This window comes from Penaeus monodon, chromosome 42 (genome assembly GCF_015228065.2).
Source record: "Penaeus monodon isolate SGIC_2016 chromosome 42, NSTDA_Pmon_1, whole genome shotgun sequence".
NCBI lineage: Eukaryota > Metazoa > Arthropoda > Malacostraca > Decapoda > Penaeidae > Penaeus > Penaeus monodon.
The window spans coordinates 25,253,282-25,273,281 of NC_051427.1; the positions used below are offsets into that span (position 1 = coordinate 25,253,282).

The 20,000-nt window shown below is 32.7% G+C and overlaps 2 protein-coding genes and 4 pseudogenes across 2 annotated transcripts; all 6 read right to left on the reverse strand.

Annotated features, from left to right (window-relative positions):
* Nucleotides 1–2,673: 2,673 nt before the first annotated feature.
* Nucleotides 2,674–3,301, reverse strand: LOC119598996 (annotated as a pseudogene).
* A 2,898-nt stretch (nucleotides 3,302–6,199) lies between these two features.
* On the reverse strand, nucleotides 6,200–6,926 carry LOC119599234 (shematrin-like protein 1). Its single transcript, XM_037948971.1, has 2 exons — nucleotides 6,915–6,926; nucleotides 6,200–6,749 (listed from the first exon to the last, which is right to left on the reverse strand). The coding sequence occupies exons 1-2, from the start codon at nucleotides 6,924–6,926 to the stop codon at nucleotides 6,315–6,317; spliced, it is 447 nt and encodes a 148-aa protein (XP_037804899.1). The 3' UTR covers nucleotides 6,200–6,314.
* A 3,244-nt stretch (nucleotides 6,927–10,170) lies between these two features.
* LOC119598995 lies at nucleotides 10,171–10,920 on the reverse strand (annotated as a pseudogene).
* Nucleotides 10,921–12,965: 2,045 nt separating this feature from the next.
* Nucleotides 12,966–13,685, reverse strand: LOC119599011 (shematrin-like protein 1). The gene is made up of 2 exons (XM_037948750.1): nucleotides 13,637–13,685; nucleotides 12,966–13,466 (listed from the first exon to the last, which is right to left on the reverse strand). Exons 1-2 carry the CDS (start codon nucleotides 13,646–13,648, stop codon nucleotides 13,032–13,034), a joined length of 447 nt encoding a protein of 148 aa, XP_037804678.1. The 5' UTR covers nucleotides 13,649–13,685; the 3' UTR covers nucleotides 12,966–13,031.
* A 1,961-nt stretch (nucleotides 13,686–15,646) lies between these two features.
* Nucleotides 15,647–16,371, reverse strand: LOC119599026 (annotated as a pseudogene).
* A 1,869-nt stretch (nucleotides 16,372–18,240) lies between these two features.
* LOC119599057 lies at nucleotides 18,241–19,019 on the reverse strand (annotated as a pseudogene).
* Nucleotides 19,020–20,000: the final 981 nt, after the last annotated feature.

The window sequence follows — 20,000 nt, forward strand, 5'->3', positions numbered from 1 at the left end:
AGGTAATTGTAGCTAATGGGTGAACTGAAGCACTATTACACATATACATACTTGCAAACATATATATTTTTGTATATATAAACATATATATAAGACTGTGTCGATGTATGTTGTGTACATGTATACAAATGTATAACTTTTTATATTTATGGATATATGTGCATATTTATAAAACTATAATAATAAAAAAAGATAAGCTGAATTATACAAGCAATAGTAAATCTTATGGATTAACAAAAAAATATGATTAGACAACAATAAGGAAAAGTGACAATACTTATTACGACAAAGGGTTATTAATGGATTAAAAGCCATTGCTACGTTCTTGTTCACTAAGACTTCAATGTTTTCTAGCTTCAAACTATATCATGCTTTTTTACAGAAATACCTCACGTAAACGTGAGGAAATATATATATATATATATATATATATATATATATATATATATATATATATTATATATATGTACAGCATGTGTCTATGTACTGTATAGTTATATAAGAATATATGTGTATATATTGATAGATATACCTGTGTGTATATATGTACATTATGTTTGTGCGAGTTATATATATATATATATATATATATATATATATATATATATATATATATATATATATATATATATATATATATATATATGTGTATATATATATAAATATATACATATATAAATACAATGATTCGATAAAACGTGTCTTTTTGAGGATTTTTTTTTATGGGACATCTCAACCGCAACTGATCCATACCAATTTAGGGTGTGCTTTAGTTTCACATTGCAATGTTAGTTCATTTGTTGTTCAGTGAACTATTTTTGGCTATCTGAAGTTCACTATGCGAAAACTGGGACAACTGTAGTTTACATATCGGTCAGCTGTAGTTCAATAAATAAAAGTTTGATCAGCTGCAGTTAAACAAGCCATAGTTGTGTTATTTTGATCAGCTATAAATTAAAAGGCACTGGATGACTGAAAGGCTAATAATAATAATGATAATGATAATAATGTTAATAATAATAATAATAATAACAGAAATAATAATAAAAAAAAAACTGTTTCCTTTCTTCAATCGAGCGAAGACATAAGGTATATGGTATAGTGTCCATCTTGATACTGCTGGTCACATGCGTTCTTAGAAGTCTTTTATTTCAATCTTTACCCTACCATTTTTTTTAATCCTTTATCTATTTTGTCATTATTGTAATTGTCATCACTGCCATTATTACTGATGATATCATATTATTATTATTATTTTCATTATCATTATCATCATCGGCAATGTGCTAACTCGTGTGATAATTCCGAGCGTAACAATAAACCAGCGGTTCTCAACTACGGGGTCCCGAGTATGCTCCTCGAGAGTCGCGGGATGAGAGGAACAAACAAAAGCTGCAGGGATCTCAATCCTATTTTCTGACCGTTATAAACAAATGTTGGATACATTATATATGTTATATATATATATGTTGTGTGTGTGTGTGTGTGTGTACGTATATATGTGTGTGTGTGTGTGTGTGGATGTACGTACACACACACACACACACACACACACACACACACACACACACACACACACACATATATATATATATATATATATATATATATATATATATATATATACACATAACATATATAATATATCCAATTGTATATATATATTTGTATATATAAATATATATACATATATAATTGTATATGTAAATTAACATATATGTATACACACACACACACACACACACACACACACACACACATATATATATATATATATATATATATATATATATATATATATATATATATATATATATATTCATACACGCATGTATAAGAATATGAAAAAGTGTTTAACTTAGTAAGATGCACATGCATAATGGTGTGTTCGTGTATAGGTCATATATCAATTTAAGCATGTAAATGTTTAAACATACGGGATATTTTATGATAAAAGATGTCTGCCTACATGGGAAGAAAGTATTTCTGTAGCAGTTAAACAAATAGCTTAATTGAAGTGTTCCTCATTTTTTTAAAGTCCCTAAACATTCATATTTTTCAACCTGGCGAGTCTCAGGACAGGAAAATAATTTCAGTGAATCTTTATTAATTCATACAATCAGACAATTAATTTAATTAATCTGAATATCAACTATATCAGAAGTAACTTTCAGAATATGTAAGCTGATACAAGAGGATGACAGACAAGCATTGTTCTATGTTGAAAAATATGAATGTTTATGGCCGAAAAAAGTGTATGAACACTGTTATAGCCCATAGTTTGATAAGCTGTTTGTGTAACTACTACAATAATACTCTTTTCCAATTTTGTAGACAGATATCCATTATCATGACACGTTTGTTAATATATTTACATGTTTACATGTATATGCGATATATAATAGAAGTGTTCATCATATTGGTCACACATTTATACACAAACTTGTATGTGTATGAATATATATACAATTGCATATATGTATATATACTGTATATATATAAAATTATATATGTGTGTGTGTGTACATTTTCTTGTTTGTTTAATTGGAAATTTTCCTCGGATAAAGTTGAGGGAAAAACAATCACAAGCCATATCCAATTTCAAATAAAGACGATGGAAATTTGAGATTCTTTACTTGATTTGAATACTGATAACGAAAGCAAATGACGAAGTTAATATCCATAGCCCCTGCCGTAGCCATAACCGTAGGTGTAGGGATAGCCGTAGGAGACGAAAGGAGCAGCGGGTAAACAACGGAGGCCTCAGCTTCTGGTTCCGCCGACCTCTTGTGGAGGACGTGGGAGTGTCCGTAGGTGTAAGGACGAACGTAGCTATGGCCTACAGAGTAGGGGCGGTGGTGATTATACACGTAGGAAGGCTCTGTATCGGCTTCAGGTTTGGGATCAGCAGACTTTTTGTGAAGACTGAGGCCATGGTGGAGGCCGTAGCTGTAAGGGTAGCCGTAGCCTTGGTAATAGCTAGGGTAGCCATAACCACGTCCATAGATGGGGAAGCTAGGGTCGGCGTCCGCCTCTCGCTTCTCGACAGGAGAAGCGCAAGCAAGGGCCGCCAGAAGCACTACCGCCTGTTATAAATAAACGGTCAAGTAGAACTCTGAATTAAAATAAAACTAGCAATATATGTCAACTCCAAATTAAGTGTTTCAAATTCCTAATTACTGGTAAAATGTATATATTGATGCATGAAAACGAATAAATAGATCTAACTTTAGGTGTACAGAAATTACTAACCAAGAACTTCATTCTTGTGTCTGCGACTGCGAGTGGTCGAATGTGTCTGGAAAAATGGCGCCGCCTCTTTTATTCGGAACTTGCAGGATGACTAACCTCTGGAGGAATCGGAATTCGGTGCAAAGAATTACAAAGAATTAATAATTTTAGCTGATGGATGAATGGAAGAAGCATACTTTTTGACATACATTTCTAATATATATATATATATATATATATATATATATATACATATATATACATATATATACATATATACATATATATATATATATATATATATATACATATATATACATATATATACATATATACATATATATATACACAGTAGTTGCGTATGTATATTGTATGTATATTGTGTATATATATGCATATATAAATCTATCGTGGATGTCATTTATAAAACTGTATAATCAAAGTCTTAAAATGATAAACTGAAGTGTTTAAGCAATGGGAAAACTGGATTAAAAGATATTATTAAATGAAAAGGGGACAGTAATTATTACCGCAAAGTTATTAATGGATTAAAAGCAGTTGTTCACTACAACTTCAATGTTTTCCAGTTTCCAACTATATAAAGCTTTTTACATATTCCTTATGTACATGTGGAAGAAACATAATCATATATATATGTAGTTTTTTTTTTTTCTTCTTCATATATATGTATACATATATATGTACCTGACTCGCTACATGCACCGTGCATCTATATAATATATAATATTTATACAATATCATGCGAAATAGATGTATACACAAATATATGTATATATTACTACACATACATTATGTATATATGTACATAATGTTTATGTGTGTGTATATATATTGATTAGGTAGAATGTTTTTTATGATTGTTTTGTGTACTGGAAATCAACCACAGCTAACTTATGCAATTTGGATTGTGCTTTAGTTTTGCATTGCAATGTTAGTTCATTTGTTGGTCAGTGTACCATTTTTAGGGTTATCTGAAGTTCAGTAAGATAAATCTGGGACAACTGTATCGGTCAGCTTTAGTTCATTAAATCAAAGTTGCAGTTTAATAAGCCATAGTTGCGTTGTATTTGTAGTGAATTTCCCCTGGCTTCAGGCGGGTCACCCCACAGGCTTTCGGGCCGCATGTTCCCCTGACGTTTATGGATCTGTATAAAAACTCCGTCCTTCAAGATGACGTGACTTACCTATTTTCCTGTGTTTGCGCTTTTTTTTTTTTAATAAGAATAAACCTGTTTTTATACCCTCTGACTTACCTTTCCCATTGGTCCGTGATCTACATCTACATCTACACTATTTTTACTGCACGTAACACTACTTATACACTACTTACATTATGTTCTATACTTACCTTGTCTTATTCTTGCATTTTTGCCTTCGACTAGTTCACCTTTTTGTTTTGTTTCTCACTCGTTTTTCTCTTTGTGTTTTCCCGTTTTCCCTCACGGATCCCTTCTTTCACTTTGTCGTACTTCCCTGTCTATTTCTTTTGATGTGCCCATTTTTGTATAGTTTTATTATTCTTTTTATTTTATGTATTTTTAAACTTGTTTCAAATTCACCATACACTATTTAATAATTAAATGAACTGCATTATGGGTAAAAATATCACCAAGCGCGGGAAGCCACCAATATAAAAGGTCAAACCAGGCCGGTCAGAGAGAGAGAGGCTTTTTTGTGTGGTGACAAACCGTTGGATTATTAGCTGGCTGACTGGTGCTTCTCGTTACCTCAATTGTTCCAAGGAAGTGTATGATGTGTTGTCTAGTGTATTGGTTATGTTCGAAAGATTTGTGCGTAATAAATGCATAATACGAATGCTCTTTTTATGTGGCCTTTTTAGTCAGCCAGTTATTTTATTTTTTTTTTATTGTGACTACGGGATCACTTTCAAATCACCTGAGACTCATCCTCAAAATACACCAAACCCACACGGACATTAACTGTAGTTGGGTAACACGCTACCAAACCAACATCTCTAACTCTACGGAGTTTGATTTATCCAATACAGTATTGATCACCATAGATGAAATGGCCCTGAATGTTAATGAAAAAATGATAGTAATAGTAACGACAATAATATACATATACTTTTTTGAACACAAGATACATGGAATTGTTGACAGAGCTTGGCCACATGCTTTTATGATGGTACAGGTGATTTTGAAGGCTTTTTATTTCATTCTTTGCCTTTTCATTCTTTATCCATTATCTATTGTTTTGTTATCATTGTTGTAGTTGTCATCATTACCATTATTAGTGTTAATATTAATTACAGTATTATTGCTGTTATCACTGTTATTGCACTAGTTGTGGTGATACTCCCAAGTATAACGACAAAACAGTGGTCAAACTCCGGGGTCGCGAGTATGATCCTCGAGAGTCGCAGGATGAGAATGCTACAAGAACTTCTGTCCTTCTTCATAACAGTTACAACCAACTACATTTCAACGATTCTTGTCTGTCATTCTCTTGTACTGGAAATTACTTATGATATAGTTAAAGTGAAGATTAGTGAAATCAATTGGATAAAACATGAATATTTAAATAAAGGTGTTTGTGTAACTACTATAGTAATACTCTCTTCCAATTTTGTAGACAGACGTCCACTATCATAAGATGGCACGTTTGTTAATATATTTACACGTTTACACCATTGTGTGAGTTCTCTAGTAGATGTATTCATCTTATTAAGTTATACACTTATACATAAACTTATATATGTGCATGAATATATATCATATATACAATTACATATATATATGTATATATATATATATATATATATATATATATATATATATATACTGTATATATATGATTATATATGTATATATGTGAGTACATTTTCTTGATCGTTTAATTGGAAATGTTTCTAGAATAAAGTGAAAACAATCACAAGCATTATCTAGTTTCAAATAAAGGCAGGGAAAATTCAGATTCTTTATTTGATTTGAATATGTGAGAAACCCGGAAGCATATATTACATTCTGGCATGAAGTGATCCAAGAACGAAGTGTAGATCCATACTGATAACGACAGCAAATGACGAAGTGTCTTCAGAGTTAATATCTATAGCCCCTGCCGTAGCCATAGCCGTAGGAGTAGGGATAGCCGTAAGAGACAAAAGGAGCGGCGTGGCTGTAGGAGTAAGTGTGCGGGTAAACAACGGAGGCTTCAGCTTCTGGTTCGGCCGACCTCTTGTGGAGGACGTGGGAGTGGCCGTAGGTGTAAGGGCGAACGTAGCTATGGCCTACAGAGTAGGGGCGGTGGTGATTGTACAAGTAAGAAGGTTCTGCATTGGCTTCAGGTTCGGGATCAGCGGACCTCTTGTGAAGGCCGAGACCATGGTGGAGACCGTAACTGTAAGGGTAGCCGTAGCCTTGGTAATAGCTAGGGTAGCCATAACCACGTCCATAGATGGGGAAGCTAGGGTCGGCGTCCGCCCCTCGCTTCTCGACAGGAGAAGCCCAAGCAAGGGCCGCCAGAAGCACTACCGCCTGTTATAAATAAACGGTCAAGTAGAACTCTGAATTAAAATAGAACTAGCAATATATGTCACTCCAAATTAAGTGTTTCAACTACCTAATTACTGGTAAAATGTATATATTTATGCTTGAAAACTAATAAATAGATCTAACTTTAAGTGGACAGAGATTACTAACCAAGAACTTCATTCTTGTGTCTGCGACTGCGAGTGGTCGAATGTGTCTGGAAAAATGGCGCCGCCTCTTTTCGGAACTTCCGTCCTTGGACTTGCAGGATGACTAACCTCCGGAGGAATCGGAATTCGGTGCAAAGAATTATTAAATAATTACAGATAATTTTAACTGATGGATGAATGGAAGAAGCATACTTGTTGACATACTTTTCTAATATATATACATATATACAAGTGTATATTATGTACACATATGCATATATAAATCTACCATGGATGTTTGTGCATATTTATAAAACTGTATAATCAAAGTCTTAAAATGATAAACTAAAGTATTTAGGCAATGGGAAAACTTCTGGATTAGATATTATTAGATGAAAAAGGGACAATAATTATCACCACAAAGTTATTAGTGGATTAAAAGCAGTTGTGTATGTCTATTGTACAGGGTTTGGTGATGGTTTCCCTTATAAATATTTGTATTTGCTGTCTTGTGTGCGAAGTGTGAGTGCGTGCGTGCTTGTGAGCGTTAGCGAACTATTTGGTTTACCCAGACGACCCGTTTCCCCTGCTTCGAACCTGGAAGGAAGCCATGGTCTGTGGTCACCGTTATATGGTCAGCCACTTGGCTCCGAACTCCACACTGATACAGATTGTAAGTAATTATATATATATTTTTTACTACTTTTGAAATTGAAATTGTGTAAAACTTAATTACATAATTGATAGCAAGTAAAGTAACTTGATGTTATGAAGTGAGTGAATTAGTGCATTATTCCACTGGTTCTTATTGCAGCTTCCATATTTTATGAGTGGAAGAAACCTATCAGCATTGTTGTGGCTATCCACCCTAGGACATTTACCCTGGGCTATTCTACCCTGGGCTGTGTCGTCTCGGTCCTAATTATCCCGATCCGTACTTCTTCGGGCTGCATGACCTCGGGCTGTATGACCTCGGACCGCCTGACTGAACTAAGGCCTGCACTACATCGATCTTCTGATATACATATGTGCAAGGTTTTATTTTTGATTGATTGAATTTGAATATATATATATATATATATATATATATATATATATATATATGGAAAATATATATTGAAAATAGACAATGAGTTTTCTATCTCCCTGAAGCAATCTATTCCCCAGAGGATATATAAAAGGACAAAAAGGTTTGCTCATGATATCTGAAAATTATAAATAAAATAATTAAGAAACCTTGATTAAGTGAAATTAATTATTTATATAAAGAGCGGAAACCTTGGACATCTATGTACAATACGACTTCAATGTTTTCCAATTTCAAACTCTATCAAGCTTTTTACACATTCCTCATATGCATGTGGAAGAAACATAATCATATATATATATATATATATATATATATATATATATATATATATATATATATTTCTTCAATATATGTCTATATCTACATATATGTACATGACTATATATATGCATCGTGCGTCTATATACTATATAATATTTATACTATATCATATACGAAATACATGTATACACAAAAATATGTATATATATGTATATATTACTACATATACATGTATGTATATCTGTACATTATGTTTATGTATGCGTGTATATATATTGATTAGGTAAAATGTTTTTTATGATTGTTTTGTATACTGGAAATTAACCACAGCTGACTCATGCCAATTAGGATTGTGCTTAGTTCCACATTGCAATGCTAGTTCATTTGTTATTAGTGTACCATTTTTAGGTTATCTGAAGTTCACTAAGCTAAATATGGGACAGATGTAGTTTATGTATCAGTCAGTTGTAGTTCAATAAATCAAAGTTTGACCAGCTGCAATTTAATAAGCCATAGTTGCGTTGTATTGATCTCTATAAATAAATAAAAAAAATAGTAATAGTAATGACAATAATATTTATATGCTTTTTCGAACACAAGACATATGGAATTGTTGACACTATTTGGCCACATGCTTTTATGATGGGATAGGTGATTTTGAGGGCTTTCTATTTCAATCTTTGCCTGTTCATTTTTTATCCATTATCTATTTTATTTTATTTATTATTATTTTTTTTAATCTTTGTTGTGATTGTCATCATTACCATTATTAGTGATGGTATTAATTACAGTATTATTGCTGTTATTAACATCGCCATAGCACTAGGTATGGTGATACTCCCAAGTATAACGAGTATGATCCACGAGGGTCGTGGGATGAGAATGCTGCAAGGACTTCTGTCCTACTTCATAACAGTTACAACCAAATGTTGGATTGTAATGATTTGTTATAAATTAAACTACATTTCATCGGTTGTCTGTCATCCTCTTGTATCAGCGTACATATAATGAAAGTTATTTATGATATAGTTAAAGTAAAGATTGGTGAAAACAATTGGGTAAAAGTATGAATATTTCAATAAAGATACACTGAAATTCATTTCCTGATCTGAGGCTCACCATGTTGAAAAATATGAATGTTTAGGGCCGAAAAAAGTGTATGAACACTGTTATAGCTCATAGTTTCATAAGCTGTTTGTGTAACTACTACAATATATATATATATTTTTTTAACAATAGGTTCATGTCTGAGCCGCCGTGGTCACAGCATGATACTTAATTGTAGTTTTCATGTTGTGATGCTCTTGGAGTGAGTACATGGTAGGGTCCCCAGTTCCTTTCCACGGAGAGTGCCGGTGTTACCTTTTAGGTAATCATTCTCTCTATTTATCCGGGCTTGGGACCAGCACTGACTTGGGCTGGCTTGCCCACTCAGTGGCTAAATAGGCAATCGAGGTGAAGTTCTTGCCCAAGGAACTTCATCGTATCTGGGTTCGATTTACCTAAAATTATGTAAATTAGTGCAAGTGCACACACTAATAATACTCTTCTAATTTTGTAGACAGACATCCATTATCATGACACGTTTGTTAATATATTTACATATTTACATGTATATGCGATATATAATAGAAGTGTTCATCTTATTGACTCACGCATTTATACACAAACTTATATGTGTATGAATATATATATATATACAATTACACATATGTATATATACTGTATATATATATATATATAGTTATATATGTATATATATGTGTGTTCATTTTCTTGTTTGTTTAATTGGAAATTTTCCTGGAATAACGTTGAGGGATAAACAATCACAAGCATTATCCAGTTTCAAATAAAAACGATGGAAATTCAGATTCTTTATTTGATTTGAATACTGATAACGAAAGCAAATGACGAAGTGAGTTCTAAGTTAATATCCATAGCCCCTGCCGTAGCCATAACCGTAGGTGTAGGGATAGCCGTAGGAGAGAAAGGAGCAGCGTGGCTGTAGGAGTAAGTGTGCGGGTAAACAACAGAGGCCTCAGCTTCTGGTTCAGCCGACCTCTTGTGGAGGACGTGGGAGTGTCCGTAGGTGTAAGGACGAACGTAGCTATGGCCTACAGAGTAGGGGCGGTGGTGATTGTACAAGTAGGAAGGCTCTGCATCGGCTTCAGGTTCGGGATCAGCGGACCTTTTGTGAAGACCGAGACCATGGTGGAGGCCGTAGCTGTAAGGGTAGCCATAGCCTTGGTAATAGCTAGGGTAGCCATAACCACTTCCATAGATGGGGAAGCTAGGGTCGGCGTCCGCCTCTCGCTTCTCGACAGGAGAAGCGCAAGCAAGGGCTGCCAGAAGCACTACCGCCTGTTATAAATAAACGGTCAAGTATAGCCCTGAATTAAAATAAAACTAGCAATATATGTTAACTCCAAATTAAGTAAGTGTTTCAACTACCTAATTACTGGTAAAATGTATATATTGATGCATGAAAAGTAATAAATAGATCTAACTTTAGGTGTACAGAAATTACTAACCAAGAACTTCATTCTTGTGTCTGCGACTGCGAGTAGTCGAATGTGTCTGGAAAAATGCCGTCGCCTCTTTTATTCGGAACCTTCGTCCCTGGACTTGCAGGATGACTAACCTCCGGAGGAATCGTAATTCGGTACTGAGAATTACTAAAGAATTACAGATAATTTTAGCTAATGGATGAATGGAAGAAGCATACTTGTTGACATATTTCTAATACATATATTTTATATACATATATATATTTGCAATAGCGTATGTACATGTGTATGTTGTGTACATATATGCATATATAAATCTATCGTGGATGTTTGTGGATATTTACAAAACTGTATAGTCAAAGGCTTACAATGATAAACTATTCAAGCAATGGAAAAACTTCTGGATTAAAAGATATGATTAGATATAGAATAGACAATAATTATTACCATAAAGTTATTTATGGATTAAGAGCCATATATATATTTGCGGTAGCGTATGTACATGTGTATGTTGTGTACATACATGCATATATAAATCTATCATGGATGTTTGTGCATATTTATAAAACTATAATTAAAGGCTCAAAATGATAAACTATTCAAGCAGTGGGAAAACTTCTGGATTAAAAGACATGAATAGATGAAAAAGGGGCAATAATTATTACCATAAAGTTATTAATGGATTAAGAGCCATTGTATATGTCGTTCTTCACTACGACTTCAATGTTTTCTAATTTCAAACTATATAAAGTTCTTTACACATTCCTCATATACACGTGTAAGAAACATAATTATATATAATTTTTTTTTCTTCAATATATATGTCTATATTTATATGTATATGTACATGACTCTCTATATGCACCGTGCGTCTATATACCATATAAATTTATACTATGTTATATTAAAAAGAAATATAAACATCAATTTATATGTATATATGTATATGTTACTATATATATAGGTATGTATATATGTACATTATGTTTATGCATATATATATATATTCATTAGGTAAAATGTTTATGCTTGTTTTTTATACTGGAAAAGAACCATAGCTGACCATGCCAATTTGGATTGTGCTTTAGTTTCACTTTCCAATGTTAGTTCATTTGTTGTTTAGAGTACCATTTTTAGGTTATCTGAAGTTCACTATGCTAAATCTGGGACAGCTGTTGCTTATGTATCGGTCAGTTGTAGTTCAATAAATCAAAGTTTGATCAGCTGCAGTTTAATAATCCATAGTTGCGTTGTATTGATCACTATGAATTAAAAATAATAATAGTAATAGTAATGACAATAATATATATATACTTTTTCGAACACAAGATATATGGGATTGTTGACACTGCTTGGCCACATGCTTTTATAATGGGATAAGTGATTTTTAGGGCTTTTTATTACAATCTTTGCCTGTTCATTTTTATTCATTATTTATTTTATTTGTTTATTTATTATATATATTTTTTTTCTTTGTCATGATTCTCATCTACCATTATTAGTGATGATATTAATTACAATATTATTGCTGTTATTAACATCGTCATGGTGATACTCCCAAGTATAACGAGTATGATCCACGAAGGTCGCAGGAAGAGAATGCTGCAAGGACTTCATAACAGTTACAACCAAATATTAGATTGTAATGATTTGTTATAAATCAAACTACATTTCAACGATTCTTGTCTGTCATCCTCTTGTATCAGCATACATATATTGAAAGTTACTTATGATATAGTTAGAGTTAAGATTGGTGAAATCAATTGGATAATATTATGAATATTTCAATAAAGATACACTGAAATTCTTTTCCTGATATAAGGCTCACCATGTTGAAAAATATGAATGTTTATGGCCGAAAAAAGTTTATGAACACTGTTATAGCCCATAGTTTGATAAGCTGTTTGAGTAACTACTACAGTAATACTCTCTTCCAATTTTGTTAATATATTTACATGTTTACATGTATATGCGATATATAATAGAAGTGTTCATCTTATTGAGTCACACATTTAAACACAAACTAATATATGTGTATGAATATATATATATATATACAATTACATATATGTATATATACTGTATATATATAATTATATATGTATATATGTGTGTGTGTACATTTTCTTGTTTTTTTTTTTATTGGAAATTTTCCTAGGATGAAGTTGAGGGAAAAACAATCACAAGCCTTATCCAATTTCAAATAAAGACGATGGAAATTCAGATTCTTTATTTGATTTGAATACTGATAACGAAAGCAAATGACGAAGTGTCTTCAGAGTTAATATCCATAGCCCCTGCCGTAGCCATAGCCGTAGGTGGAGGGATAGCCGTAGGAAACGAAAGGAGCAGCGTGGGTGTAGGAGTAAGTGTGCGGGTAAACAACGGAGGCCTCAGCTTCTGGTTCGGCCGACCTCTTGTGGAGGACGTGGGAGTGGCCGTAGGTGTAAGGGCGAACGTAGCTATGGCCTACAGAGTAGGGGCGGTGGTGATTGTACAAGTAGGAAGGCTCTGCATCGGCTTCAGGTTCGGGATCAGCGGACCTTTTGTGAAGACCGAGACCATGGTGGAGGCCGTAGCTGTAAGGGTAGCCATAGCCTTGGTAATAGCTAGGGTAGCCATAACCACTTCCATAGATGGGGAAGCTAGGGTCGGCGTCCGCATCTCGCTTCTCGACAGGAGAAGCGCAAGCAAGGGCCGCCAGAAGCACTACCGCCTGTTATAAATAAACGGTCAAGTATAACCCTGAATTAAAATAAAACTAGCAATATATGTCAACTTATTATTAAGTAAGTGTTTCAAATTCCTAATTACTGGTAAAATGTATATATTGATGCATGAAAAGTAATAAATAGATCTAACTTTAGGTGTACAGAAATTACTAACCAAGAACTTCATTCTTGTGTCTGCGACTGCGAGTAGTCGAATGTGTCTGGAAAAATGGCGTCGCCTCTTTTATTCGGAACCTTCGTCCCTGGACTTGCAGGATGACTAACCTCCGGAGGAATCGTAATTCGGTACTGAGAATTACTAAAGAATTACAGATAATTTTAGCTAATGGATGAATGGAAGAAGCATACTTGTTGACATATATTTCTAATACATATATTTTATATACATATATATATTTGCAATAGCGTATGTACATGTGTATGTTGTGTACATATATGCATATATAAATCTATCGTGGATGTTTGTGGATATTTACAAAACTGTATAGTCAAAGGCTTAAAATGATAAACTATTCAAGCAATGGAAAAACTTCTGGATTAAAAGATATGATTAGATATAGAATAGACAATAATTATTACCATAAAGTTATTTATGGATTAAGAGCCATTGTGTATGTCCTTGTTCACTACGACTTCAATGTTTTCCAATTTCAAACTATATAAAGCTCTTTACACATTCCTCATGTACACATGTAAGAAACATAATCATATATATATATATATATATATATATATATTTATTTTCTTTTCTTCTTCAATATATGTCTTTATTTATATGTATATGTACATGACTCTATATCACCGTGGTCTACATACCATATAATATTTATAATATATTATATCAAAAATAAATATAAACATAAATATATGTGTATATATGTATATGTTACTATACATATATGTATGTATATATGTACTTTATGTATATGTGTATATATATATTGATTAGGTAAAATGTTTATGCTTGTTTTGTATACTGGAAATCAACCACAGCTGACCCATGCCAATTTGGACTGTGCGTTAGTTTCACTTTCCAATGTTAGTTCATCTGTTGTTTAGTGTACCATTTTTAGGTTATCTGAAGTTCACTAAGCTAAATCTGGGACAGCTGTAGTTTATGTATCGGTCAGTTGTAGTTCAGTAAATCAAAGTTTGATCAGCTGCAGTTTAATAATCCATAGTTGCGTTGTATTGATCACTATAAATTAAAAATAATAATAGTAATAGTAATGACAATAATATATATATACTTTTTCAAACTCAAGATACATGGACTTGTTGACACTGTTTGGCCACATGCTTTTATAATGGGATAGGTGATTTTTAGGTTTTTTATTACAATCTTTGCCTGTTCATTTTTTATTCATTATTTTATTTTATTTATTTATTTATTATATATATATTTTATCTTTGTTGTGATTCTCATCATTACCATTATTAGTGATGATATTAATTACAGTATAATTGCTGTTATTAACATCGTCATGGTGATACTCGCAAGTATAACGAGTATGATCCACGAGGGTCGCGGGAAGAGAATGCTGCAAGGACTTCTATCCTATTTCATAACAGTTACAACCAAATATTGGATTGTAATGATTTGTTATCAATTAAACTACATTTCAACGATTATCTGTCATCCTCTTTTATCAGCATACATACATTGAAAGTTACTTATGATATAGTTAAAGTAAAGATTGGTGAAATAAATTGGGTGAAAGTATGAATATTTCAACAAAGATACACTGAATTTTTTTCCTGATCTGAGGTTCACCATGTTGAAAAATATGAATGTTTATGGCCAAAAAAAGGTGTATGAGCACTTTTATAGCCTGATAAGCTGTTTGAGTAACTACTACAATAATACTCTCTTCCAATTTTGTAGACAGACATCCATTATCATGACACGTTTGTTAATACATTTACAAGTTTACATGTATATGCGATATATAATAGAAGTGTTCATCTTATTGACTCACACATTTATACACAAACTTATATATGTGTATGAATATATATATATACAATTACATATGTATATATACTGTATATATATGGATATATGTGTGTGTACATTTTCTTGTTTGTTTAATTGGAAATTTTCCTTGAATAAAGTTGAGGGAAAAACAGTCACAAGCATTATCCAGTTTCAAATAAAGGCGGGGAAATTCATATTTTTTATTTGATTCGAATACTGATTACGGCAGCAAATGACGAAGTGTCTTCAGAGTTAATATCCATAGCCCCTGCCGTAACCATAGCCGTAGGTGGAGGGATAGCCGTAGGGGACGAAAGGAGCAGCGTGGTGTAGGAGTAAGTGTGCGGGTAAACAACGGAGGCCTCAGCTTCTGGTTCGGCCGACCTCTTGTGGACGTGGGAGTGGCCGTAGGTGTAAGGGCGAACGTAGCTATGGCCTACAGAGTAGGGGCGGTGGTGATTGTACAAATAGGAAGGCTCTGCATCGGCTTCAGGTTCGGGATCAGCGGACCTCTTGTGAAGACCGAGACCATGGTGGAGGCCGTAGCTGTAAGGGTAGCCATAGCCTTGGTAATAGCTAGGGTAGCCATAACCACGTCCATAGATGGGGAAGCTGGGGTCGGCGTCCGCCTCTCGCTTCTCGACAGGAGAAGCGCAAGCAAGGGCCGCCAGAAGCACTACCGCCTGTTTTAAATAAACGGTCAAGTATAACTCTGAATTAAAATAAAACTAGCAATATATGTCAACTTATTATTAAGTGTTTCAAATATCTAATTACTGATTAAATGTATATACTGATGCTTATAAACTAATAAATAGATCTAACTTTAAGTGGACAGAAATTACTAACCAAAAACTTCATTCTTGTGTCTGCGACTGCGAGTGGTCGAATGTGTCTGGAAAAATGGCGCCGCCTCTTTTATTCGGAACTTTCGTCCTTGGACTTGCAGGATGACTAACCTCCGGAGGAATCGGAATTCGGTGCAAAATATTACTAAAGAATTATAGATAATTTTAGCTGATGGATGAATGGAAGAAGCATACTTGTTGACATATATTTGTAATACATATATTATATATACATATATATATTTGCAGTAGCGTATGTACATGTGTATGTTGTGTACATATATGCATATATAATCTATCATGGATGTTTGTGCATATTTACAAGACTGTATAATCAAAGGCTTAAAATGATAAACTATTCAAACAGCGGGAAAACTTCTAGATTAAAAGATATTAGATGAAAAAGAGAATAATTATTATCATAAAGTTATTAATTGATTAAGAGTCATTGTGTATGTCATTGTTCACTACTTCAATGTTTTCCAATTTCAAACATTCCTCATATACACATATAAGAAAAATAATTATTATTTTTTTCTTTTTCTTTTTCTTTTTTCTTCAATACATATGTCTATATTTATATGTATATATACATGATTCTCTATATGCACCGTGCGTCTATATACCATATAAATTTATACTATGTTATATTAAAAAGAAATATAAACATCAATATATATGTATATATGTATATGTTACTATATATATATATATATATATATATATATATATATATATATGTATATATATATATATATATATATATATATATATATATATGTGCATTATGTTTATGCGTGTATATATATACATATTGATTAGGTAAAATGTTTATGCTTGTTTTTTTGTATACTGGAAATCAACCATAGCTGACCCATGCCAATTTGGATTGTGCTTTAGTTTCACATTTCAATGTTAGTTCATTTGTTGTTTAGAGTACCATTTTTAGGTTAGCAGAAGTTCACCAAGCTAAAGTTGTCAGTTGTAGTTCAATAAATCAAAGTTTGATCAGCTGCAGTTTAATAATCCATAGTTGCTTTGTACTGATCACTATCAATTAAGAAAATAATAATATTAGTAGTAACGACAATAATATATATATACTTTTTCGAACACAAGATATATGGGATTGTTAACACCGCTTGGGCATATGCATTTATGATGGGATAGGTGATTTTTATGGCTTTTTATTACAATCTTTGCCTGTTCATTTTTTAACCATTATTTATTTTATTTATTTATTTATTATATATATATTATCTTTGATATGATTCTCATCATTACCATTAATAGTTATGATATTAATTACAGTATTATTGCTGTTATTAACATCGTCATGGTGATACTCCCAAGTATAACGAGTATGATCCACGAGAGTCGCGGGAAGAGAATGCTGCAAGGACTTCTGTCCTACTTCATAACAGTTACAACCAAAAATTGGATTGTAATGATTTGTTATAAAGTAAACTACATTTCAACGATTCTTGTCTGCCATCCTCTTGTATCAGCATACATATATTGAAAGTTACTTATGATATAGTTAGAGTAAAGATTGGTGAAATCAATTGGATAAAAATATGAATATTTCAATAAAGATAACACTGAAATTCTTTTCCTGATATAAGGCTCACCATGTTGAAAAATATGAATGTTTATGGCTGAAAAAAATTTATGAACACTGTTATAGCCCATAGTTTGATAAGCTGTTTGAGTAACTACTACAATAATACTCTCTTCCAATTTTGTTAATATATTTACATGTTTACATGTATATGCAATATAATAGAAGTGTTCATCTTATTGAGTCACACATTTAAACACTAACTAATATATGTGTATGAATATATATATATATATATATACAATTACATATATGTATATATACTGTATATATATAATTATATATGTATATATGTGTGTGTGTACATTTTCTTTTTTTTTTTTATTGGAAATTTTCCTATGATGAAGTTGAGGGAAAAACAATCACAAGCATTATCCAATTTCAAATAAAGACGATGGAAATTCAGATTCTTTATTTGATTTGAATACTGATAACGAAAGCAATTGACGAAGTGTCTTCAGAGTTAATATCCATAGCCCCTGCCGTAGCCATAGCCGTAGGTGGAGGGATAGCCGTAGGGGACGAAAGGAGCAGCGTGGGTGTAGGAGTAAGTGTGCGGGTAAACAACGGAGGCCTCAGCTTCTGGTTCGGCCGACCTCTTGTGGACGTGGGAGTGGCCGTAGGTGTAAGGGCGAACGTAGCTATGGCCTACAGAGTAGGGGCGGTGGTGATTGTACAAATAGGAAGGCTCTGCATCGGCTTCAGGTTCGGGATCAGCGGACCTCTTGTGAAGACCGAGACCATGGTGGAGGCCGTAGCTGTAAGGGTAGCCATAGCCTTGGTATAGCTAGGGTAGCCATAACCACGTCCATAGATGGGGAAGCTGGGGTCGGCGTCCGCCTCTCGCTTCTCGACAGGAGAAGCGCAAGCAAGGGCCGCCAGAAGCACTACCGCCTGTTTTAAATAAACGGTCAAGCATAACTCTGAATTAAAATAAAACTAGCAATATATGTTAACTCCAAATTAAGTAAGTGTTTCAAATATCTAATTACTGATTAAATGTATATACTGATGCTTATAAACTAATAAATAGATCTAACTTTAAGTGGACAGAAATTACTAACCAAAAACTTCATTCTTGTGTCTGCGACTGCGACTGGTCGAATGTGTCTGGAAAAATGGCGCCGCCTCTTTTATTCGGAACTTTCGTCCTTGGACTTGCAGGATGACTAACCTCCGGAGGAATCGGAATTCGGTGCAAAATATTACTAAAGAATTATAGATAATTTTAGCTGATGGATGAATGGAAGAAGCATACTTGTTGACATATTTGTAATACATATATTATATATACATATATATTTTTGCAGTAGCGTATGTACATGTGTATGTTGTGTACATATATGCATATATAATCTATCATGGATGTTTGTGCATATTTTCAAAACTGTATAATCAAAGGCTTAAAATGATAAACTATTCAAACAGCGGGAAAACTTCTAGATTAAAAGATATTAGATGAAAAAGAGAATAATTATTACCATAAAGTTATTAATTGATTAAGAGTCATTGTGTATGTCATTGTTCACTACTTCAATGTTTTCCAATTTCAAACATTCATTATATACACATATAAGAAAAATAATTATATATATATATTTTTCTTTTTCTTTTTCTTTTTTCTTCAATATATATGTCTATATTTATATGTATATGTACATGATTCTCTATATGCACCGTGCGTCTATATACCATATAAATTTATACTATGTTATATTAAAAAGAAATATAAACTTCAATATATATGTATATATGTATATGTTACTATATATATATATATATATATATATATATATATATATATATATATATATAATATATACATGTATATATGTGCATTATGTTTATGCGTGTATATATACATATTGATTAGGTAAAATGTTTATGCTTGTTTTGTATACTGGAAATAAACCACAGCTGACCCATGCTAATTTGGATTGTGCTTTAGTTTCACATTCCATTGTTAGTTCATTTGTTGTTTAGAGTACCATTTTTAGGTTATCTGAAGTTCACTAAGCTAAAGTTGTCAGTTGTAGTTCAATAAATCAAAGTTTGATCAGCTGCAGTTTAA